The sequence below is a fragment of the Tympanuchus pallidicinctus genome, unplaced genomic scaffold (assembly GCF_026119805.1).
Source record: "Tympanuchus pallidicinctus isolate F22 unplaced genomic scaffold, pur_lepc_1.0 scaffold13, whole genome shotgun sequence".
NCBI classification, from domain to species: Eukaryota; Metazoa; Chordata; class Aves; order Galliformes; family Phasianidae; genus Tympanuchus; species Tympanuchus pallidicinctus.
The window spans coordinates 14,005,459-14,030,236 of record NW_026294648.1 but is presented as its reverse complement, the minus strand read 5'-3'; the positions used below and the strand labels follow the sequence as shown (position 1 = coordinate 14,030,236).

Sequence of the window (24,778 nt, the reverse complement as noted above, 5' to 3'; positions counted from 1 at the left end):
TTAAAGCACTCTTGAAAGCAAGTATTTTAAGTGGGAATGGATCTGGCTAAGAGCTGGAAGCAAAATGGGCCTCTAAGAGCTCAGCTGGGTTTCAGTAAACTCCAGATCCCCCTTCTGGGACAGAGACCTCAGACTGCCCTATGGCTGCAGCTGACAGCAAGTCATCCCCATCCTGCCCAATTTAGAAACTGTCAATTCAGATACTACTGAACTGTACTTAAGAGGAAGGGAGAAATATCATGGAGCTGGGAAGAATTTAGCTGCAATTGTTTTACCATCTGTATTGCTCTCAAATTCAGTAGTTTAGGTGGTGGTGTTTCTGGTCTTGCAGATACATATTTTACTTCGCTGACACCGTGGGCAAAGTTGTACTTTGAAGATTATGAGGGAAAAAGAAACTTTATGATTTCATTGGATATTTCGAGAAGATAAGCTTGATTAAAAAGTATAAAAGAAGCAAAAGTAACAGAGGAGACACGTGGCCAGAAGCAGCAGAACCCCCTGCAGCCACACTGCTGGGCCTGCTCCGCCACTGCCCAGGGAAATGCAGAGTGGTGCCTGGAGGCCAGCAGAGGCAGGCAGCACCCAATGCAGAACTTGCTGGAACCACAGCAGGGAGAGGAGCAGGAGGGAGGCGAGCGGACAGAGCGACAGGGCATGGCTGGGGGGAGCAGGTGCTGCCTGGGGATGGGTCTGCAGGGATGCTGCCACCTGGGGATGCTGCCTGAGGGATGGGGACTGGGTCATTAGGGGGTGGGCACCTCCCTGACCAGCTTCTCCCTGGCACCTGCAGGATACAGCCCTAGTGAACATCTTGGGTATACTGACACAAAAACAAGCAGCTTGTTTCAGCACTAAACACAGTGGTTTGGATCAGATTGGGTTGGTGAAGGGATACTGCGCAGACAGCAGTTTTCCATTCCAGTCTACACAACTAAAGAAAGGCACTCGTAGAGTCTCTCTTTGCTAGAGATCTAGGCAGTATTTTTAGATGAACTTCTTGACATCTCTGGCATGTGAACGAGCGAGATGAGACTCTAGAAAGCCATTCTTGAGACATGAATGGCACACAGTTCATCTGGTCCTTAATAGGAGAGGCCTTTGTAAAAACACTGTGCAATATTTCATCTTGTTCCTTACCTGATGACTTCTCTCTTTTATACTTTTTAAAACTATTAGAAGAATTTCTGGGAAAAGGCTGATAAAGATCAGCAGAATTATTGCCAGCCACGTGGAAACAGAAGTCAGCATGTGAGCAAATACAAAATACATTCTTTGTTGTTTCAAGAAAGGCCTGAAAAAGAAAGGATACAAATAGATTGTGGTTAATACCATCAGCCCCACGTGTTTCCCAACTAGGTCAGACTGGGATCAAGGTGCTGGCACTAATACCTCCCTGCCAAACACAGACAGACACAGGCTGCCCACTCTGCTCCCCATCCATCTCCTGCTCCCAGCTGTGCTAATTCTGGAGGGCTGTCAGCAACCTTCTGGGTCTCCTCTAATGCTTCTCCATGCAGACTTTTCACCCTACTTCTCAGCCTACCCACTGTTCCTCCCTGTGGCTTTTTTCTTCTCCCCAGCCAACCACTACGAACTGCTGATCTCAGCCCTCTTATAATCCCTGACCCACCTTCACTGCCAATTTTCAAGACCTCTCTCAACAGCAAATTGCCTTTTCTAAGTTTCTAAGGCCACAGCTACCTCCTCCTCCCTGACCCATCCACCTTTCAGTCCTTTACGATGCTTGCTGCCATAGCTCACATGCTCCATTTTTCTTTCTCCTCTTCTGTTCCTTCTTTTTGTATCACCAGGTTTCTCTCCACCACGGCAGCACTAGAATATGCCATCTGATGATGTAAAAAAACCCCAATCCTCATTGCCTATTGCTACTATCTGCTGTGCCTGGCACTCAACATCAACACATGCTCATCATGGTCACGAACACTCTGACATCTCTATAAATCTTCTGACAGACAAAATGAGGGGAGCTGCAGTCACATTCCTCACAAAGAACATGATGGGCATCCCCTAAGAAAGTACCACAGAAGGAAAAGATACTTGCCAAATGACTCCTCCCCAAAAGAACGAGAAAAACACATAGAAGGCAAGGGAGCCCCAGATCACAAAGTGGTTCATCCACGTCCAGAATCGAGTGTCTAAAGCTAGCTGTGTAAACAGAACAAAAAACAACACCAGGCAGAACAGGTATTAGAAGCAGCATGTATTCAACTGTACCCATGTTTCCTTTCACAATAAGGCTGCAGTCTTCCAGTCAGCCACCTCTCTGCATATGTACACCAGGGAAATATTTTCAACACCTACAGACTGGAACACTAGTGACAGGGAAACAGTTTCCAATTGCAGCTGAGAGTTTTTAACAGAATAAGCTTGATACAATCTCTGATGCTAGAAAGACTGTGTAAAGGTTGCAGTCACTGCAACTGCCTTCTGCCACCACCTGCTGTCCTGAACCAAACATAAAAGATCTTTTGTAAGGCCTGATGCAAACTGTTCATTCTGGAAAGCTCCATGAAACAAAGCAGTTTTGCTATGCTTGTTTGACAAATGTCCTTTTCTGACAAATGTTCTTCTCACGGTGCAGAGCAGCAGCTGAAACAAGGTGGGCAAACCCAAATGCTTGGTTGTTCTCAAGCTTAAAGCCAAGCAAAATAAAATAAAATGCAATCAACTGGAGTACTCAGAAGAAGGCAAAAAATGTGTAAATAATTTAGCAGAACATAAGCACTTGTGCATAAGCACACTCTGCATGGTCAATAACCCAACAGTCAATAAGCCACTTATGTCCTGCGTGTACGGCAAACAGAAGATGGAAGTGTTGGGAGGAAAGGTATTCATAAAAGCATCTTGGGCATGCTTTGGGAGCATGGGCCCCTCACTGCAAGAAAGATACTGAGGCCATGGAACGTGTTCAAAGGAGGGCAACAAAGCTGGTGAGGGTACTGGAACACAGGCCATATGAGGGGAAGCTGAAGGAGCTGGGAATGTTCAGCCTGGAGAAGAGGAGGCTCAGGGGAGACATCACTGCTCTCTATAACTTCCTGAAGGGAGGTTGTAGTGAGCTGGGGGTCAGCCTCTTCTCTCGTGTCATCAGTGATAGGACCAGGGGGAATGGCTTCAAGCTACGGCAGGGGAGATTCAGGCTGGACATGAGGAAGTATTACTTTTCAGAAAGGGTGGTCAGGCACTGGAATGGATGCCCAGGGAGGTGGTGGAATCACTGACCCTGGAGGTGTTCAAGGAAAGGCTGGATGTTGTGTTGAGGGACATGGTTTAGTGGGAGCTGTTGGGAATAGGTGAACGGTTGGACTGGATGATCTTTTAGGTCTTTTCCAACCTTGGAGATTCTATGATTCTATGATCTTCAACATATTTATCACACAGGGTATTTAGCACACGTTCAAGAACACCTGCAAAAAGAGACTGGAGAAGAAGGGCAGAATCTAACCTTGAGAGTGACGGTGAACACCAGCACAGTGAAAACAATCGTCCCAAAGGTCCAGTTTCCAAAAACCTGGAAGACAAAGTGTGTTGTCACATGTGCTCCTACCCACTTGGCTAGGGAAGAACAGAAAGGAATGACGACACAGTGCAAGCAGGGAGCAGAGGGGACGGAGGAATGGCGCGACTGCTACTCAGGACTTGGCTACACTAACCCTGTGCCATGCACTACCACAGACAAGTGATTGGCGTTGTGACAGCCACAGACACAGCCTCCTACTAACAGCAATGTTGATCGAGAACACAAGTCATTGGGACCACCTCTATTTCATGATTTCTTGGTAATTGACTCAGTTTCTGCTTTCTCGTAACACAGAACCACCGCAGCACCTCTACTGATTGTGCTGGGTCAGTCCCAGTTGCAGGATGCACCAATGGGTAATTCTCTGCGTGAGAATGCATCGGTTTGGTTTGTGGATACTAGTGACTATGCACAAAGAAAAGCAGATACTGTATATAAATCCAAATGATGGCAACGAATGGGACAGATGCTTACCAAAGGCTGTCAAGATCTGGATGCATACATTAAAACAGAAAGTGAAATGTAAAAGTTTTTAAAAAACGCAAAAAAAAAAGTCAATAGGAGCGAAAAAGGAGTCAAACATACATGGATATTATGAACAATTGCTGGTAGCAGTTCTTACAAGCATAAGTGTTTACAAAACAGGACAAAACCACAGGGCTTATGTGAGTGCCACACAGACCTGGCCTCTCAAGGCATCTGCAGAACACATCGGGGCTTACGTGTTCTATTCATACGCAACCAGAATGGCTATAAATACAGAAAGGCATGGCATCTACAACACAAGAGCATGACTACACATAGCTGGGGCCATGAACGTCAGCACTGATGCAACACGTGCTATTCTCAGCTTTCCTCCGTGTGCTGTCCCCTAAAAGAACAAAAGCTGGGGTGTTTTCAAGCTCACGAGTGATGGTGTCAGGAAGGTCTCCATCAGCTGAGCCCTGCTAACACCTCCCTTTGGTAAAAGGTGTCCCAGGACAGCACAGAACACTGTGTGTACAGCTGCACTGATGCCCTGCCCTGGGCAAAGCACCAGGCAGCACCAATCTGCTGTAAGACCAGTTCTTGTACTTAGAGAGCACGATCACCGCTGCACTGTTGCCATGGTGATTTGGAAAACGTTTCAAGCACTTGCTGCAGAATCACACCATAAGCATAAGCAATGCTACACCGCCGGACACATCGCACAGCTTAAGCATGTAGATATGTGCTGTCAGGCAGATAAGAGAAGCAGGGCACAAAAGAAACACTCAGCCTTCTCTTCTTTGGGGGAGGATGTGTTGTTACCTTTCCATTATCTTCCAACGATGAATTTTGAAAAAGAAAATAAACCCCAAAGAAAAACACGAGTCCTTCAAAGGCGCCCAGGAAGGTCCAGTACAAAAAAGGCCTCCACTGCAGCATGGCGTTGTCAGAAACTTTCCTGCCAAGAAAGCAAGAACAAAAATCACTGTCACGTGGGACCTGCTGCAAAGCCCTGCGTTTCTGTGGGTTTGATGTGGGCATTGCTGCAGGAAACAAAGAGGTAAAACACCCAACTATCTGCCAGCACGCAGGACATAAACAACATCTGCTCTGTGTGGCTGCTGATCATTTAAAAAAAATAATAATCAGGAGATATTCAAGAGATTATTATTTTTTATCCTTCTGTACACGATGCAGATAAAATCCCAGCCCCGTCTGAGCTAAGCCAAATTCTGCCCCATGCCTTTTCCATAGCCACTGTGCTTCCTCGGCCCTTCCATACTTCTGAATTTCAAAGCCAGGGCTGTGCTGAAGAGATGTGGTGAATCTGTGGTACGCTTCCCTCTTTTTGTTGAGCCCACAAACAAAATTTTTTGGGAGAGCTCTGCAAATCTCATTCCTGGTGGTTTTTCTGCATAGGCTGAAAATAACCCCCTGAATCACTCCGTGGGTTTTAGCATGGGGGTTTAGCAGGAGGCTCCTGGCTGAGCACAGGAGTGAGATCTGGCTGCAGGCAGCAGCAGCTCCCTGCATCTTGCACCACTGCCTTTTCAGATGCTGCTCCTTAAAATCTGAGGATTGATGAGGGATGAAAGCATGTTTACAGCAAAACCAAAAATCCTCTCTTCTCATTTTGTCTTCCTAACTACAACTACCTGAAGCAAGATGAACTCTGAAAGCAGGCATGGTGCTGAGCTTCTGTAAATACAATTTCTAAAGCAAAACCCTACTGGAATCCCTTGTACTGCAGTGACAATTCTCTAACATACTGTACTTTGGGATCAGTCTGATTTGTCTGTACTCCTTACTAAGAGCTATTTTTTTTGCAAGAAGGGAAAATGCAAAGAACCTGTTCAATGCAATCATTTTGCATTCCCATCTATGTCCTGCAGCATTCATTGTAAACAGGCTTTTACTGTGCCTCAGATGAGAGATCTGCACTGCAGCAACTCAGCATTTATACAGCAGAGGCACAGCAGTCATTCTGTATTCAGCAGCACATGAGAAGTCATGAATATTCAAACTGAAGCTATCTAAATGCACAATTAATCTGTTTTCCCTCAATTCACACACCCCAGTGATCAGACAGCCTGCAGGTGAGAGCACAGGAGCCTGCTATTATTGGTCTGTGCTGCACAAGATTCAATTACAAACGTATTTGAAAATACGTGCATTTTGCTACATGGCTGGAGGAGCTCAGAAGTTTAACCATAGAGCTGAGCAGTTATTTCATAAATAATACCTTTAGGCACCTGCTGCCTGAAAGGCTGCACCCAGGTATATATGTGGAAAGGGGTGGGGGAAATTGGAAGCATCTGAGGTCTCACAGGGGGTCAGGAATACCCCCAAGTTGCAACCAAGGAAGGAGAGAAATATACCAGCACAAGAGATGAAGACCATCTCTCCTTACACAGTGCAATCCATGGCAATGTGGAGGTAATTATGAGAACAGAGTTTTCAGCTCTCATGTTCTGAAATGAGGATTTGGCTTTTGGGGCATTTATCCACCTACAGAAGCTGAGGAACTGCCTGCCTGAGCCGGACTTCAGCAGCATTCACCTTCCTGTAAATGAACAGATCTCTTTTCTTCCCAAAGCTAGATTTCCTCATCCATTACGTGCTCCAGGAAGTGCTTGGCTCACACTGCTCAGCTCAGAGCTAACACAATGAATGCTCTTGCCAGACCTGCAGCTTGCTTTTACCTGTGGATGAAGAGTTCCATCTGCAGTTTGTTTTTTCTTTACACAGACAGAAGTGCGATTTGCTGGACCAGATACCATTAAAGAGCGTAAACAGAAATAGGCAATACATAGGACACTGCTCAGCTCTAACACAAAGCACTGGGGATATAAACAGCCTTTCTGCAGTTCCACAGCTACCCTGTTCCTATCACAAGGCAGGTATGCTGGCTCAAACCACCCCGATGGACTGTGCCCTGCACCAACAAAGCTTAAAGTGCACTGAGGCCCACCCAGCCCCTTGTGACTTACATGTACAGCTGTGGATCTGAGGTCAGTGTGTCAATGTTGATGTGCTGCTCCAGGAGGCTGTAAGCCAGGATGGGGAGAGATGTGAAACAGATGTTGTACATGGTAAGGTAAGCAGCATCGTAGAGTGGCTGAAAAGAAAGGGTAAAGAGAGTCAGAAATCCCATTTGAAAAGCCTTCCCTGAGACAGATTTGTAGTTTCCAGCCCTTGTCTCTGTACCCACCACGTGGACTCATCCCTTTGTCACAGATGTGGGCCACGCTCTGTGCCTGTCTGGGCTCCAGCACGACCTCCACAACAACGTCATAAAACAGCCTTTACTGCAGCTTTTCTGTAGCTGCTCTTGTGCTGCTGTTTCTATTAATGCACTTGATGTCTCCTGTGACTTTCTAAAGACTTTTTTTTTTTTTTTTAAGAGGAACTATAGTGTTTTGTTGCTTTTTTTTGGTTTTTTTTTAATAAAAAAGTGGTTTTGCTGAGGCAGGCAGAGAACAAACTCTTACACTTTTAAGACCAAGCAGACAGAAAACAGAAGCAAATGCCACAGCTACTGTCTCCAAGCACCTAAGCCCATCTGTCAGAGGTCTGTCCGTCTGACACTCATCTGGACTAAGTGATGACACTCATCATGTGTCTTATTTAAAGGATGTTACAAAAGAACAAATTGTTCTTCTTTTTGAAAGACACTTTTAGTACAGGGAAATGCAGCCGATGAGAGAAGAACAGGAAGTCTTTGAAAGACTTTCCAGAGTATAAGTAGGAAAATTAGGTGCTGGCAAACCAGCTATGACACCTCCCTGATACCTTGGGAAGGTCTCCATTCATGTTTAAGCAACAAAAATGGGTCATGGATGGGAAAGGAAAGGAAATTTGTTTATTTGTTTTTAATTGCAAGTCTCAGAAACATGGTACTGAGCAAGGAGGTCAACTCATACTGTCATCCAAAGAAAGACGAGGAGGTGCAGGGATGACCAAAAGTCAAGCTTCTGCTAGGAAGCCTTGCTGTGTAACTGGCTTTTTATCCTGCCTTTTTAGACACATTACTGAAAGTTACCTGCTGTGAGAATCCACAGAAGAACTGGTATAAAAATTGTGGTAAAATGAAGCAAAGGTTCTAGAGAAATGAAAAAAGAAAGGTTAGCAGGGAAGCATTCATGAGTTTAGTGAATGCTTGACTTCTCACTCTAGATCCAATAATTTTTTCCATTTTCAGATAGTATTATCTGATATTGTACTATCAGATAAAGCAGGACACTGTTTTCTACCAAGCTCTACGCTGTTCCAGTAAGCTTGTAGCGTCAGCAGAAGACAAGGGAAGAAAGTCACGCTCTCACATTCCCCTACATATAGGGCTTTCAACTAGCAGGCACACGGGAGACACCCACCCACCCCAGATGAACAGAACAGTGTCCTATACATCATCTTTCCATTTTACACTATTTCTATCATCAAAGAAACCCATGGTGAAAACAAAAGTAATGAGCTGAACACACATCCTTACCTTATAGAAGAAATACTGTACAAGGTGTGCTATTCTCACATAATATAAATGCCCATGTGCTAGTAGCAATTTTCTTAAGTGTTTAAACTTTGGAACAGCGTAGTCACTGTTTCTTGCAGCCTGACGTCCTTCTTTGCCTTTTATACCTGGAGACAAAAGCAAGGCAAGGACTGAAATTTACACTGGTGCTACTTGTGAAATTTGGTCACATAATTGAATGCTTCAGGCCATGACAAAGGCCGTATTTCCTTTGTGGTTTTTTAAGACTTTCACACTTCAGACATGTCCTTGTCACCCTGCATACCCAGCCACTGGGACTGACCCTGGGAGCCACTGGGAGAGCAACGCTAAAGCTCTGCAAGACTTGGTGTGGCCTTGGCTCTGTGACAATCAGACCCTCCTCTGGAGTTTTTAACCTGAACTTAGGTTGCTAACTGAGTTCTTATGTAGGAGCATGTGGTGACGAGCATCTCAGATAAACCTGATACAAGATAAGGTTTCCCCCAGGCCTGCCCACATCTAGCAGTGCGGTTATTACACTGCAGAAGCTCAGCCTCCCAAGAGATCCCCCTCAGAGCAAAGCACAAGAAAGCCAGTTTTGTTCACTCAAAAACCACATCCAAATTAACTACAGTGAAGGATTCTATTCATTAGAGGCTGACATGCCATTTCTAACAGTCAGAAATAAAGAGGGTGGTTAGAAAAGAAAGGACATCCTTGCCTCTTCAGTGGTACTTGAAAAACTGTCAGTTCTTCCACAATCTCTGACAACAATCTGCAGAAATTCAGATATGAAATTCAGCAGTTTTCCAGCCTGATATCAGGCATCTGGGCAGGGCAGGCACAGCACAGCCCAGCATCAGCCCTAGGAAGATGCACACGTTGCAGCTGCAATCAGAGCTGCCAGGCTCCTGCAGTACTTGGGTAAAGGACAAATGCCTGCTTCAGCTCAGCTGAGATGAGTAGGTGCAATCCCACCAAAACTCTCAGCACTGAATTTAATAGCGAAGCAAAGGTCAGAGGAAGTTACCAGTTTCATTTAAGATAGACTCAACTTTTGCCTGCACAGAAGACAGCAGAAAAACCCCATTGTTTCACCAAAGGGAACTAAAGTGTAAGAAGCAATCTGCAGTAAACCACATGGTAAAGACAAAGAGCACGTGCCTATCAAAAGGCAGCAGCCTACCCTGATCCCAAGCACTGGTCTGGACCAAAAGCCTTCTGAAAGCAGCAGGTGACTTCCCCAGTCTGCCAAGTGGGATTGGTTCAGCCACATGCCATCAGTTACAACGGTGAACGTAAGCAACACAGCCTGACAGAAGCCCCAGGTATCAGATGGGTGTATCAGGGCTCTTACCTATTCCAACATGTGCTTCCAAAATCATACTAACATCATTGGCACCGTCCCCTACCGATAGTGTTATCGGGCTCCCTTTTGTGTTCTTCACCATGCGCACAATCTAAAGATTTAAAACAGGATAGCAGCACAAACCAAAAGTTCAGTAGAAGATAAACAAAAAAAAACCCACACTGAAAAATACTTCACCTCCAGAGACCTCTGCAACTCCCCAGATACTCCTGAACAAGTAACCTAGCTCTGTGGCAACGAAATAAGAGTTCAGATTAATCAACACCCTCACTATTTCCTTAGCAAGCATCAACCAGAGGAAAAGCCAAGACTCAGCTTCACAGGGCTGAAGGACAGCATTTAGAAACAAATTACTACCAGCAGTAGCCTCTCCTTCCCCCCTCTCAGGCCCTGTTCTCTCACAGAGATGTGGCCTCTCACGCATTTCACATGGAAGACAATCACACCCTGGAACAGGGTTAAGAATGCACTGTTTAATCATCCTTTATCATCAGCTGGTGTGAGGAAGTCATGGACTACAGAGTTGGAAAGGGAAGAAAAAGAACAAATGGGTTTTGTTTATTCCTAATTGGGTTGGGCTTGTGGCTTCCTGCAAGCGTTTTTAAGAAAGGTTTTATATTCATAATTGAAAGACTGGTGTGTTTCCATAACGCTCTGAAGTTCAGACAAGGCTAATATACAGCCTGGGGAAGTCCTAGCTGATCAAGATGAGTAAGCTTTATTTAAAGCAGCACTGCAGGAAACGTAGCCTCACACCGTTATACAGAAATAATCAGCGGTTACATCTATCAGCTACTACCAAAGAAACGTTGTTAATGAAAGGGCTACAACTTGAAGGGGTTTTTTTTTACTGCCCCAAAAGTCTTCCTGCTTCATCTTCCTGGCAAATCTGTAACTCAGACAGTTCTAGCAAGACTGCTGCATTTTGAGTTTGTGACTTCCTGTGCCAGGTGCCTTGTTTTCTGCTCCCTGGGGAACAACACCACCTCTCCAGGAGCCTTTTGCTCGACTTTGACATCTACTGCCCAGTGAGGGCAGCTGACCTCCCAACAAGAAGAAGCCAGATAAGACGTGATTTGCAAAGTTGTCTCACTACAGGTTTTGAAGCCCACCTGCAGATCAGGTCAAGTCCATCCTATGGAGTAGAGCTGTGTTATTTCACTTAATGACATGCTTCAGTTAGTGGGGGGAAAAAAAAAAAAAGGAAATACCTGTGCTTTCTGCAGAGGAGCCATTCGGCAGCACAGAACTGCAGTACATTTCAGGCAGATTTGTAGAAATATGTTTTTGTAATGACTAGAACTGGAATCCTGAGAAGGATTGAGTATCAGAGACAGCGTTGAGCCGTCTATAATCAAGCCGTATTCTTGACTCAGTGTCCAGCTTCTGGGGCACAACGAGGAACAGATTTGGAAGAAAAAAAAATCAGTTACTTTAAGAAGTCAATCTAGCTGCTTATATCATCTCAGTGGAAAAGGAACTACTTGTGTAGTAATCTTTCCCTCATCCTTTCTGGGGGGCTTAGGCATCATAAAAAGCCTGGATTTAGAACGCGTCCTTCACTAAGGGAGCTGCATAATTAAGTTCAAAGCCAGCTAACACTAGAGATAATGAGGCAAAGAAGCAAAGCAAAGGAGACAGCAAGCAGTGTGTTTCCTAACAGACACAGGCTTGGATCTCACCACTCACCTCTTCAGGCTACCCCGGGGTTTGGGAACATCCTGGATCAGCCTTTTGTGGTAGTCCATCAGCAGCTCGTGCAGCCGGTCCTCCTTCCTCTCACACTCACCCACCACCCTGGCTGTCAGCTCCAGCAGCTCGGTGCTGGTCTGGAAGAGCCTGCAAGCATAGCAGGTGGACTTGGCAGTCTCCATCTTGTCCCCTGTCAGTACCCACACCTTCATTCCAGCAGCATGCAGAGCTTCGATCGTCTCTGCTGACTGTTCCTGCAGCCTGAGTGCAAAGAGAAAAAATGATATCACTGCTCAGGCTGGCTTTGGATGCAAGGCAGGCTCTGAGCAGCTCCACATTACTGTGGTGGCACGTCACTAATTCCCCAGCCTCTGTCATCCCAACAATGCTCCACATTCCCAAACCAGCAGTTCGCCAGGCAGGGAGTCACAAAGCTGGGCTGATGGACTCTCAGCACTGCACGTGTCCTGGCCACCAGGCCACCTTCACACCCAGAGCAAGCACACAGCCCTGCAAGCAGAAGCACCACCACGCTACTGGACAGCAGCAGGATGACCCTGGAGCAGCTCTACATTACGTGCACAACACAAGAGTGTTGTGATAAAAGAGACCCTCAGAGAAGGCTTCCCTGCAGGCCCGAGGCAGGAACCTCAGAAACATGTTTCTGAGATACAGCACTCCATGGGTGTAAAGAGGCTTAGCCAACACTGCCTCTTAATCCACAAAGCCCCCCGAGGCATCCTTATTTTGCAGGTAGGGAATGTAAGCTAGAGAAAAGTTAATTGATTGTCCCCACGCTGAAGAGACTACTGCCACAGGAATAAGGATTAGAGCTCAGCAATCCCACTTTTTTACATGCAGACAAAAATCACTGCATTATACTACAAGACCCAAGAGCCAAGAATAAGAGGTTAATTTACACATGCACTTACTGTAACAGCACACAAAACTGAATTTGTTTTGATATGTAAATTGATGCTGCATGCATTCATTCATTTTGTAGAAGTGTGAGTACTTCTGTGGTTTCATTAATAAATCCTACTTCTTACAGTAGCTGATTTTTACATAGCTAGGCACTAAGTAATGGGTTGTATCACAGAGTAATTGCCCTGGATGCTCCCAGCCTCTGCCCTGCTGCTCAGCTCTCACAGGGAGGCTCCAAGTTTTCTCCCACTGCTCCCAGGCTGTCCCCTAACCAAGAGAATGCCAACCCAGGCTGAAAAGGAATCTCACCAAGGCTCACACCAAGAAAGCAAGGGGCCACCACAACACAGGGTTGTGGAGAAACCATGGGTACCAACGTGCTTGATCTGTGTGCTGGTGTCTGTTTACCTGTCTTCTACAGCAGTTGCCCCAATCAAGTGCATGTCTGCTTCTGTGTCTTCAAAAACCTGTGCCATCTTTTCTTCCCTGTCCTGCAGAGCCATCTTTGCTTCATTAAGCTGCCGGTCAATCCTGTCATACTCCTTCTGAGTTAGTTCCTTGAATGCCACACAAAGTGTTCGGTAGCCATCCTTGTAGGGGTGGAAAAAGAAGCAGACAGCTGCCCTTAAAGCCTGTTTTGTGCAGCTCCCCACATTAGGATCAGCACTTCTCCTGTCAGCAATTTGTCAGTACTGAACCTGACCATAACAACAGTTGGCTTAAGTCAGAAGATAACGTCTGTGATCACACAGGAACTTCTTCACATCAGAGCACACACGCATGCATGTAGCACAGCAGACAGAAGCCAAGGGCAGGGCCAGAGTGGAGACCCTACACCCAGCTGGGACAACTGAGTGCCCCACACTTAGAGCCAAGCAAAAGGCATCTCACCACACCACCACCACTGCCAGATTGGCCTCCCAGGACAGGCTTCTCTTGCACCTTCTCATGCACATCACAACTGACACAAAGATTCCTCCCACCAGAGCAAACAGTGCGCTTTTGTTAGTGCTATTTTTAACTTGCTCGGGAGATGCTGGGACACAACTGCAATCAAACCCATATAAGTATATCAAAAGTCAAATAAACATGGAAATCAAAGAAACAAAAAAGGAAAGAAACCAGGCTTCAAAACAATAAGGAGTGACACTTGGATTTTCAGTAGTTCCCTCCAAAGCGAGGTCACATCCTATTTTTGGCATACAACTTTCCTGAGCACAGAGCCAGCCACATCCCCACTGCGTGCTCACCATAGCATTGCGGTCCACGTGGACTTTAGTTTGTTGGATTTCCTCTTGCTGCACTCTTGGAAAAACAGAGGAGTCTGCTCCTTTACAGAAGAGAAGCAGCTTTCCTAAAAGCAAAGTTACAAATACTTTATAGCATCCAAAAGCCATAGAAAGGCTTAATGGACGTTGGCGTCAACACCAGCAAAAGATACAGAGGGAAAAGAAAAGTATGGCAGAACGAAAGGAGGAACTTCTAGAAGCAACCCAAAAGTGGTCTGACACCTAGACAAAAGATTCTTTGATATTGGGCTGGACTACTGAGCGTCACTACCTGTCCCTGAGCAAGCTTTCTGCAAAAGGCTGGACGAAATGTGTTAATGTATCTAGACAGCTCAGAAAACCCAGCAGCCTCAGTTCTCTGGGTTGCAGCTCATGACATTACATACGCTCGCGGTAAGAACAAAGAAGGTGTGTTCATATTTGTGCAGTTAGCTGTACCTGAGGTGGTTCTCACAATGACACTCATACGGCGACGGACAGGGTCAAAGTTCAGCGTATGGAGAAGCTGATACCTTTAAAAAGGAGAAAAACTGAGCTTAGGCTGAGTGCAAGGAAAATAGCTCTTCAGGACAGCTCCACACTGACTATCCAGAGGAGTGAAACTTGCTTGGGGGGCAAACAGTAGGGGAGCACTGGAGTTAGGCAACTCACTCCCAGCTTTTTGCATGCATGTGGATGTCACAGGAGCTGTGAGCACAGGGTAAAACCAAATCATTTTCCATCTGGGAGGAGCAATGGGAGCCATATCACACTGCTTAGGTTGTGCCCTGCTTGAAGGCGCAGCTGCTACCCATAAGGCTCTGGGAAAGGAAGGAGACTGCAAGGACAGGACACACTCAAGGGACCTGAAGGCTTCCTCAGGACTGACAGCAGCCCCATGCAAGCAAGCCCTTCAGCCTGCTCACTGCACAAAGGAGCAGGGGCTGTGCAGGTCAGTAACTGGTCTGACAGCCTTTGCTGAGAAGTTTTGACCTTGCCTGGTTTACCACAATGACTGATCTTAATTAGCCCACGTGTGAGACAAAGCCGAACAGAGTCCATTCAGCCCCTAGCAGCAATATTCCTAGCAGGCCCTGTGGCACTTACATTTCAGTTTCATTCTTTTGGTTTCGGATTTTCATGAAATCATTTTCGAGTCCTAGAAAAGTGAAACCATACCTGTCAATAAACAAGAGGACAGAACAATATTGAGAGCACCCATTGGCGTGTGTTACACATTAACAGAGTTCTCATTTCAAGACCTGTATTGCTGAGGAGAGGTAAGAAATTACCAAGCCCGAGCTAGAAGGCTTGGGCAGCTGCTTGCAGAGCCAGTTCTGACATGCTGTTATCACTCTCATAACCTGGGGAGCTGGACATCAGAATTGCAAGAGTGCCAGGAGGCTCCACACATGGTCCCCTGTGTTTCCAGCAGATTTACAAGAAACAAAACAAAATGCAACACCATCAGATTCTTACTTCTCAGCGCCTTTCACCAAAGCGATTTCATCTGGGGAAGAGGAGATGTAGGTGTTTTTGCACTCAGGATGTCCTATCAGCCCGTCCACCTGGTCTGCTTGTTTGATCCGAACGGTGTGGCACAGGCAGAGGGCTCGCAGGAACAGCTCCTCTCGGCTCTAGGCATGGAGAAAAGGCCCATGACCAGCTCTGTGCCATGCATGCCATCCCCTCTGAGCAGCTGGTGACCCCTGCTGTGTGTATGTATTTCAAAACACAAAAAATCCAGTGCCCTCCCCACAACACTCTGCAGTAATAGATCATGTACTGACCCCTAGCCTGGAGCCACCAACAAAACACATCGAGACACAGATTTCTCACCTTTTCTGCTTTGCCATAGCATTTTAGGGGTCCGTCAGTCTGAGAATAGCCATCAACCTCCGAAATGCAGTCCTTGTACTTGTGCCCATCTATACAGCACTCAATGAACTCCATGCTGTTCTCCGTCAGTGTCCCCGTTTTGTCAGTGAAGACAAACTCCACCTAGAAGAGAGCAGACAAGAACAGACACCCACCTCACTGCACTGCTGCAGCCATCATTGCAGCAGGGCCACGTGTGGAAGCAGCCCTCCAAAAACTGCAAGGCTGGGGCATTTTGGTACATCTGTGCCAGCCCTTTGCTGCTTTCCTAACCTGGTCCTCAGAAACGTGCAGGCGCCTTGTGTGGGCACCATTGGGTATCTCACCACTTCCCTCATCCTTCATCTTTCCATCCGTTGCACAGCTGTCAGGAGGCAGCTCCCAAAGACTTCTAAAACTTCCTTCAAGGCCCCTTCATTCTACTTCTTGTCTGCTTTGCTCCGGCTCCCAGTGCTCATACAGCTGCTGCTGAAGGTCTGTTGCCTCCCCTATGGGATCTCCTCCTCGGTGCTATATTATGTACACATGTAATTGCTACTCCAAACTGGTAGCAATTTTAAAATAAGAAGCAGGAGGCACTGTACATATCCCACACTCAGAAAGAGAAGCTATAACTGCTCCAGCAAAGCCAGCAGCAGAATGGCTGCATATGCACTGAGTGCCCAGAGAGATGACTGGGTAGGCATGTTTGCTAATCCTTGAAGAGGCAGAGAATTTTTAATTTTTAATTGAAGCGGTGAAAGCAAACCATCCTGACACACTAAGTGCTGTGCCTGATATTCCCCAGTATGGAAACAATTGGCATGACCCAGTTCCTCCTCCTTCATACACTATTTATAACCTCACCCACTTCGTGCTGCGAGCGGAATCACATGAAATGGAAAGTGCCACCAGTCTGGCCAAAGCCTTGTACTGCTGGGACAGCAGGAGCTGCCGTACCAAGGCTTGTTATCAGGGAGAACGTTACTCCAGCACCAGTGGCCCATGAGTTGCTTTTCACAGCCATCAAGAGCTCTGAAACATACAGCTGCGCAGAAACCACCACCAGAAGCACCAACCACCAGAGCAGGAGGGGACAGTAACAGTGTGCGTGCTGCTGGTTACAGCAGAATCTTCTGCCTCTCCCCCTGCCAACACGGGGATGTCTCTCAAAGCAGATGCAAACAGATTCTGTTCTGACCTGTCCGAGCTCCTCGTTCAGGTCTGAGGTGTTCACCAACGCTCCCTCTTTTATTTCTTCATCGTACATCTCTTTGTCCCAAGAGATGAAGAAGGAGCCCAAGAACTTCTGCATCTCTACTGTAACATACATGGAAACTGGGATAATAAAATTGAAGAGGACCATAAAGGACAAGAAGTCTGTGAACATCCGCAACACCTGCAATGGAAAGACAAGAGGAAGATGCAGTCTGTGCTTGTCAGGCATAACTCAGGGAGACAGCGTTTCTTTAAATGTTAAACAGAAAAAAGCCCTCTGAAAATAACTGAATGCAGTTAAGACTGCACTTTCCTCTGACGTAGAAAATCTCCTTGCCATTTGCAGATATATGAGAGTATAACAGAAGAGCACACAGAGCTGTTTCCAAGTGATCAAATCTACGTTTTATCCAGGTACATACATTCATTTTCAGAATATACTGCTACAAGCTGATTCTCATCTCAGGTATCTGCAGCAAGTGGCTTGAGAACAGTCAAGCACTGATTCTGTGACATCCCTGAAGTCCTACTCAACCATCAACTACATCAGCTGATTCCCACCCACTTGCATTCACTCTTTCAGGCTTGGCTGCATGCGTCTCGGCAAGTTTAAGAACCTGGCTGACATGGCCTCAATTTAAGTTTATCTACTCGAAGCTGAAAGATAGCTCAAGTTCAGATAAGGATCCAGGTTAAATCAGCTGCTGCATTTATGTAATATCTCTGTGCGGTGGAAACGATGTTATCCTCCTGCTGTCAGTAGCCTGCATGCATCCGCCTGCCTCCAGGTTGATGGAGATGGCAGCGTGCGAGGGGGGTTAGTGCAAGCCTTGCTAAGAGCTTCACTGCACACAAGCAAGAGAAGCAGGTAGTAATCAAGGCAGGAGACAAACACAAACAGGAGAGACTGCAGCAAGTGACAGCGCTTCCAAAGAGCAAGCAGGCATCACAGGACTGGCAGCAGACGTGATCAGATTAAATATACCTGTCAGAATAAATACAGCTAGAGGAGGTGCTGAAATACAAATCCATTTACCTTGAATGTCTCTCTCTCTTTTTTAGTCTTTTCATTGTACCAAGGCTCATCGTTAAATGGATTACTCTGCCAGACATATTTCAGAGTCGTGCACACAGTAGCTTTGCTCAATAGGATGCATAAGTACACTATCAAGAAAGCGTTGATAGATCTGAAAAACAGGTTTATTTTTAAAATTCTTGCAACTACTTCCACATAGAAAAATCACGCAAATAAGCAGGAACAAGCCTTCCTTACTCTTCAGAAGTAAGAACTACAGAACAAGTGCTTTGGACAGTGCTAATATTCAGGATCAGTTCGTATAAGTTAATATTTCCTACCTTTTTTTATTTTAAGAAAAAAGCTACTAAATGACGCAGCTACTTGAAAGATTTGCTTAATCAAATACCCAGATTGCACAGAAAATCAGAAAGCATCTGAAACAACAGGCGGCAGATTAGGGGATTATTGCTGTGCAAATCACCCGTGAAGAAAGCCACAGCTTTTACCAGTTTTCGCCTGCTGTACTCACTTTTCCACAGCAGAGCGTTTCTGAGATTTCCCTTGGTAGTTCAAAGCCATTTTTGTTTCCATTCCAGTGTAGACTGCCACTCCTGCAGAGGATTAAAGCAGAACTCATCAGGGACTCACAACCCATAAGGGACCCAGCTTTCACCGAGCCATCAGGGGCATCAGTGTTTACATGGAACTTGATTCCCAGTTCTAGAAATTGGCATTACCCAGGGGCTGCAGAAAGCTCAGTGCCTGCTAAGTAACCTTAGTTACACGTGTCCCTGAGCACTGACCAGCAGCTGAAGGATTGTGCACAATTAGAAAAAAGATCAGTCTTCTCTAACAGCCTTCATCCTAAATTACTGGTGTCTAGACCTGTGACTCTGGCACAAGCATTTAACAGAGGAGCTGCAAACAGCTTCCTGCTTCTGTAATGCAGACACAAAGAACAGCTTGCTTAGGTGCATTAACACAACCTGCAGTTAATAAGCAGCACCTCTGCATTTCACCCCCAAACTTTGCACTCAACATAGCTCTGCTGGAATACAAAAACAACTGCAGAGCCCTGCGGATAAGTACTTTTCCTCCCTAGATTTCATGATAAATAATGACAAATGTAGTTGCTCATCTGATCTATTTACATAATCACAATTTTTAAGAACTGTTCACCATAAATCTTCTTGGTATTTTTGAGGGTAGCACCTTTCAGCAACAAGTTTTCAGGACCCAAAGACCTAAAAATAAAAGGTTATAGTAGAATGTCACTCAAAGTTCTTTACAGTTTAAATCCTAGGGATGAATCATAAAGTTAAACCGATGATTTTTAGGAGTTGATCACTTTATTTAAGCTTTCAATTGGATGCCTCATGACTTCGCCTGTTTTTCCTTTTACATGCTTTTATTTCCATTTCATTTCACGCAAGTTATCCTCAGTGCTCAAAGTTCCAAATTTAATGGTGGATTCTCAGTGAAGTTTTGGAAGGATAAGTGCCAAATGTTCAGATCTAACAAGTCCTGGTACTTATGTAAAAACTGGTTTAAAAGCATTGAAAATGCCTTCAGCACAGTCAGTCAGCAGCACCACCATACAAGATGTAATTTTATTCCTCTTTGAATGTCCTACCCGCGACCCTCAGCTGCTTCCCCTTCTTCAGCTAACAGGGCTCAGGACAACTAGTGAAGGAGACTGGAAATGCCCCAGTCCACGTGCACACGTGTGGTGGCCCTGCATGCAGGAGCACTGGGATCCAGATCCCAGAAATGTGATGTAGATGTCTATTCAGATGCCCAGCATCTTTGAGGGGGGCAGTGAGAGCTGCAAGACTAACCTGGCTACAGGCTCTTGGTTGCTTCTGTACATGATGATCCTTCCAACAAATCTGTAATGAAAAAATACATGAGAATCCTGTATTACAAACACATGAATATTATGAATGAGTAATACAAATGCACTCAAGGGGCATCATCAGGAGATGGAAACAAACATGGAAATTCATGCACCTGAGAGGTGAAGGCTTTGGAAGGGCCAACGCACAGCCCACCCAGCCCAGGTGCCTCTGGCTGCAACTCCCAGCCTACTTGAATGAAGGAGTAAAACACACGGCAGCAAACCTCCCTCTCCAAGAGTTTAACAACCAAGTCTAATCCTAGAAGCAGTTCAGCCAACACATTTCACTTGGAAGGTACACCACTTGCTTTAGTGAACTATGACTTATTTCTGCTGATCAGGCTGAGGCTTTGCAGGACAGGCAGCTCACCAGAGCGGTGAGGATGCCCACACTCACTTGTAGAGGTCTGGCTGTGGCTGCTCACACTCGATCGTGGCTGTGAGGGAGTCTATGGCTTCATCCGTGCAGAGCACGGTGGTGTCCCGCACTGCGTAGTGAGTCTGGGAGGAGAAACACAAGAGGATCAGCTCAGTGGCAGCCCTGGGAACAGCCCAGGAGGGTCCCTCCTCACCCAGTACCCACTGCTCCCCAGCGTGCCCCTGGGATGCTCCTGGGTAAGGAGAGGGCAGCCCCAAAGCTATTTTTAGGTGCTGTGAAACTCCATTGCTCACAATTAGCTAGGAACTGCATGAGGATCTGTGCACTGCCTGCAAACACTATTTATTTATAGGAGCTGCCAGAGCATCTGAACCACTGCAGGCTGTGCAACAGGCTGCCCTTAATCCGTCTTCATCAACAAATTTATTAACGAGCCTCCTCGACTCATTTGTGTTCCTCTCATTGTGCACAGTGTAGCAGTTCCTCCCACGAGGCACACAGTCGTGATGCTACAAACACCCACCTGAATGCTGGTGATCTGCCTGGATTTTTGTACTGGAAGCACACACATTTCTGCTATAAATCACAGCTCCTGTGAAGCAGCCCAGAACTGTTCACACAATGCCCAATATCACATCAGGTCCCCGTGCCAAGCTTTGCATCCACTGCTCATGTCTCCATGGACACTGTGCAATTACTGAATGATGCTTCAAAGCAGCCTCCTAATCACTCCCACAATCTTTACATCCGCAGTCCCTCGGCCTATTTAGAAAACACATGCTCTTTGAGATAACATACAGCTGAAGATTCATGCTGCAAAGACAGAGCCCTGCCACAATCCATTTTATAACTGCTCCAGTTCCCAGGCATGTTTTCAATGACCTAACAGGCATCAAAGAAACATCCAACAGGTAGGCAACTGCTACCCGTGTGGAGGAGGTTTTGTGAGTACCTGCATGTGCTTCCCTCACCCTAGCTCTGCTGCACACCCTGGTTCCTAATCTTAGCTGTTTCCCCAATCAGCACTTGTTTTTCTATTCCCTCCTGCACCTTCCAACTCAGTCTCCACCTTAATTTTGTCAAGAAACAGGAGACAGCTCCCCTTCACCTACAAACTGAGAAAAATACAGTGCTTAATACAGAAATATAGCATTCTGCTTAGAAACTCAGGTTCTTAGAGCCAAGACTCTGAAAAATTTAACTCTTGCATACAATACACCTGACACTAACAAGCAGTTGCCTATTTAACATGGATATCTGCTTTTGGGCTGACACCACTCCAAAGTTGTACTCCTCCTCACTAGTACAACCATTCAGTACATCAACACTGCGTCAGCTCACACACAAAATGATCAGCACCAATTAACAGCCACTAATTAAGAGGCGAGCTGGAGATCCCATACAGTCAGATCAACACTGCTATTCCCCAGTATGCTGGAAAGCATCATGAAATTTCAAAGTAGCTTCCATTCTTAGTACTGCAGTTGCTAATATCTGCCTAACTATTCAGCTGTGAACAAATTCTCATGTCTTGTGACCAACGTGATTTTATTATTTCTTTCCCTTGGAGAGAGGGAGGAAAATAATGAAAGGAAACACACCAAAGAGGAGATTCACCCTGAGCAAGACTAATATCAAATTTCACTTCTGATTCAGGGAAGAAGAAAGCAAACAAACAAAAAGCAACGAAAGAAAAGCACAAATAAAATCAAATAATAATTAAATATATATATATATATTAAAAAAAACAACCGAAAAAGAGACGGAGTTTCCTGCTCACTGGTGAGAAATTCCCCCAGTCAAACAAGACACAGTGCCTCAGAAAGTCCCAAATCACACCAAAATACGTCCATTAAATAACAGAAGTGCTGGCAGGTACCGAAAAGAGACTACAAACTCAAGCAGCTGTAGCTGCTGCTTTACCTATATGCGTCAGGTCTCAACACACGCAACAGGAGCAGGAAAGCAGTACACATTGCCTAGGGTGGACAACAATGCAGCTAAGCCTTATAATAATTTATTGACACTATTTAGCTATAGACATTTATTCTGATAAAGATGGAATCAATTTGGGGCAGTGCCAGCAGAAATGGTTGTTTAAGAAAACAAAGGAAAACAAACAATCCACAGAGCACTTGGCTGCTGACTCACTGGATGAACAGACGGAGGGAGGAGATGTTAAATATAGCCATAGCCGTGGGGACGGGTGCTGCAGGAGCATCCTCCAATTAATCATCACACACACACACACACACACACACTCTGCACAAGCACTAGCTTCGGTTGCGTGCTGCCCATCCATCCCCATCACCTTGAAATTTGACTCGCCATCCAGACTCGCTGTAGTGACGTAACAGGTCCCATCAGTGCTACTTGAGGCCAAAAATATCAAGTCACAGGGGAAGGTCTCATCTGCTTTCACTTCTACTATGTCTCCAACCTGCAAGAAGAGAGACATTTCAATGAAAAAAACCTCTCTGATATTATTAGATGCTTACAGATTTAGCTCCTCTCAAAGCCTAGAAGAAATCACCTTGGCTAAAAGAGGAATCAGAGTGTTCAAGATCAAGATCAAAAGTCAAGATTACTTGGAGGATCAGCTCTCTGCCTGCTGAGAACACCAGCAGCCTGCCCCTTGCCATGCAGGTGCCCCAGGATCAGAGCCCACCCAGTGCCAAGGCAGCCTGCCCACGCAGCACCACTATTATTCAGTTCTCTGCTGAATCTTGATGAAGTCAGAGACTCTGCACTAATCTGAAGTGCAGGGCGATAAATTAACGTCAAAGCCGGTGTGCTTTCCTGGTGTCCTTGGGAGAGCTGGAAATAGAAGAGGACTGCCTGTCCCAGACAAATGCGGAACACTGACAGATCTGTCATTTGTCAGCACAGGCACAGCTTTTGCAAGACAGCTTCTCAAAAGCAGTCAAACAAAGGAAGCTTCACTTATTAACTGGGAAGGACTCTCAGAGCAGCTCACGCAAAAGTCAGAGAAACCTTGTGCAGCTCGGGGAGACCACAGTACATCCCTGCTGCAGGCATCAGTGTGTATCAGAGACCCCAGTGTCCTGTCTGGTGACAACCACATCTGAATTGTCTGTTAATGGTTACCTTGATTTTTTCGCTCTCTTTCTGCACTTGCTTCGCATTTTCAATAATGAAGACATTACTCTTGTTCACTTCATTGTCAGCTCTGTGTCTCAACCAGTCTTCGTACCCCTAGGCACACAAATACAAGCAACAAAACCCATAATAGAGCAGTAAACTAATCAAATAGGATGCACTGGGAGGGAGAAAGAAGGAGAGAGGGGAAAAAAAGAAACAAGTAAGTTAAACAGTCCTCAGAACTCCTTCATGCCTGACTAAACATCAACTAGAGTAGCTCAGACTGAATCAATTTATTTTAAAAACTTCATATGCATATTTGACAGATTCAGAACAGATTAAAATAACACATGAAAAATAATCTATATGCAGTGCATGCAACGAGCAGCTAAATTACTGTAACATGTTTCTATTATTCTCAGTGTTGGCAAGAACAGGCTGATAATATGAATAATATGCTTAGCACCCTGTGACTCCTTCCTATGGTAACGCAGGACAAGTCTCTTCTCTTCAGTCTTCACTAAAAGAATAAAACATTCATACATATTTTACTCTAGCTCTCCCTCTCTGGCCCCTGCAGAAGGAACTTATCTTATTATTTAGAGCTTCTGTGGAGGAAATTCAGAGTGGCACATTTGCATGTGATAGGAGAAAAGAGGTCTTTCAACACTACGAGAGGAAAGAGGACTACATATTTTCAAGGCTAGCTGAGTTTGAACTGTCCCTTCTATTTACCAACAAGGCAGCAGAGCACTGGCTATATTTGGAGCGCATCTCTATACCCTGCGAAGGGTTCAAGAGCATTTCTAAAAAGAGAAGAAAAACTCAAGTAAAGTCAGACCTAGAGAGGCAGCCACAGTGCTTATCTATGCTAACCAGCACAATTTGCTTTCAACAATACAGAGGTGGATGTTTTACACTGCCAAACAAGATACACCAACGTCCACATTCAGCATGCAGTCTCTTGAAAAGACCTTCTGAGAAGAGGTTCCCAAACTCTACCAGCCCATGTTGGTTATTTACTCTGCCAGACATCCCAGAGAGCACGAGAACATGCCTACAGGAATGTTATCTTCTCCCAATTACTGCTGGTACCTGTTTGATGGCTGTGACAGTGATCACGAAGAAGAGCGGAAGGCCGCTGGTTACCGGGCTGGTTGGGGTGTCCACTATCACCTGCGGACAGTAAGAGCAGACTGGTGACAACCTGCTTCGAGCAGCAGAATAAGCAAGAACTCTGGCCACGGTGCAGAACGGTGCTTGGTACACTTGGAGAGAACCAAGGTAGGGAAGGAGGATGGAGCAGAAGCAGCAACCATATGTGAAGAGCAAGATGCCCTCGTTTCTCACTGAAAATCAGAAAAAAACATTTCTCCTCTTCGGCAGTGAAGAGCAGGCATATCCAAACCCCAAATCATGGGCAGTTGCAAGCAGGAGGGCAGCACCAGTCCTCTTGAACCACTGACACCGAGATGCTAGAAGTGACACAAACCAGACTTATTTACTAAGGAAATACATTGTGAAATGGAATACAAATGTCTAAATAAACCAGA

At 45.6% G+C, this 24,778-nt stretch overlaps 1 protein-coding gene across 7 annotated transcripts in view; it reads right to left on the bottom strand.

The window, feature by feature from the left end:
- Positions 1-24,778, bottom strand: part of ATP11C (ATPase phospholipid transporting 11C) — a 48,137-nt gene that overhangs the window by 3,059 nt on the left and 20,300 nt on the right. For all 7 annotated transcript variants that reach the window (XM_052672854.1, XM_052672849.1, XM_052672852.1 and 4 more), the window contains exons 4-28: positions 24,321-24,401; positions 23,232-23,339; positions 22,435-22,563; positions 20,142-20,245; positions 19,686-19,736; positions 19,027-19,091; positions 18,377-18,458; positions 17,866-18,016; positions 16,813-17,010; positions 15,594-15,755; positions 15,234-15,391; positions 14,862-14,933; positions 14,214-14,287; positions 13,737-13,840; positions 12,895-13,076; positions 11,560-11,823; positions 11,082-11,256; positions 9,859-9,961; positions 8,502-8,647; positions 8,055-8,114; positions 7,003-7,130; positions 4,835-4,970; positions 3,470-3,535; positions 2,066-2,169; positions 1,141-1,294 (exon numbers count right to left, since the gene is read on the bottom strand). In XM_052672854.1, the coding sequence (XP_052528814.1) occupies positions 1,141-1,294; positions 2,066-2,169; positions 3,470-3,535; positions 4,835-4,970; positions 7,003-7,130; positions 8,055-8,114; positions 8,502-8,647; positions 9,859-9,961; positions 11,082-11,256; positions 11,560-11,823; positions 12,895-13,076; positions 13,737-13,840; positions 14,214-14,287; positions 14,862-14,933; positions 15,234-15,391; positions 15,594-15,755; positions 16,813-17,010; positions 17,866-18,016; positions 18,377-18,458; positions 19,027-19,091; positions 19,686-19,736; positions 20,142-20,245; positions 22,435-22,563; positions 23,232-23,339; positions 24,321-24,401 (3,057 nt within the window). The remainder of the gene's footprint in view (positions 1-1,140; positions 1,295-2,065; positions 2,170-3,469; positions 3,536-4,834; positions 4,971-7,002; positions 7,131-8,054; positions 8,115-8,501; positions 8,648-9,858; positions 9,962-11,081; positions 11,257-11,559; positions 11,824-12,894; positions 13,077-13,736; positions 13,841-14,213; positions 14,288-14,861; positions 14,934-15,233; positions 15,392-15,593; positions 15,756-16,812; positions 17,011-17,865; positions 18,017-18,376; positions 18,459-19,026; positions 19,092-19,685; positions 19,737-20,141; positions 20,246-22,434; positions 22,564-23,231; positions 23,340-24,320; positions 24,402-24,778) is intronic.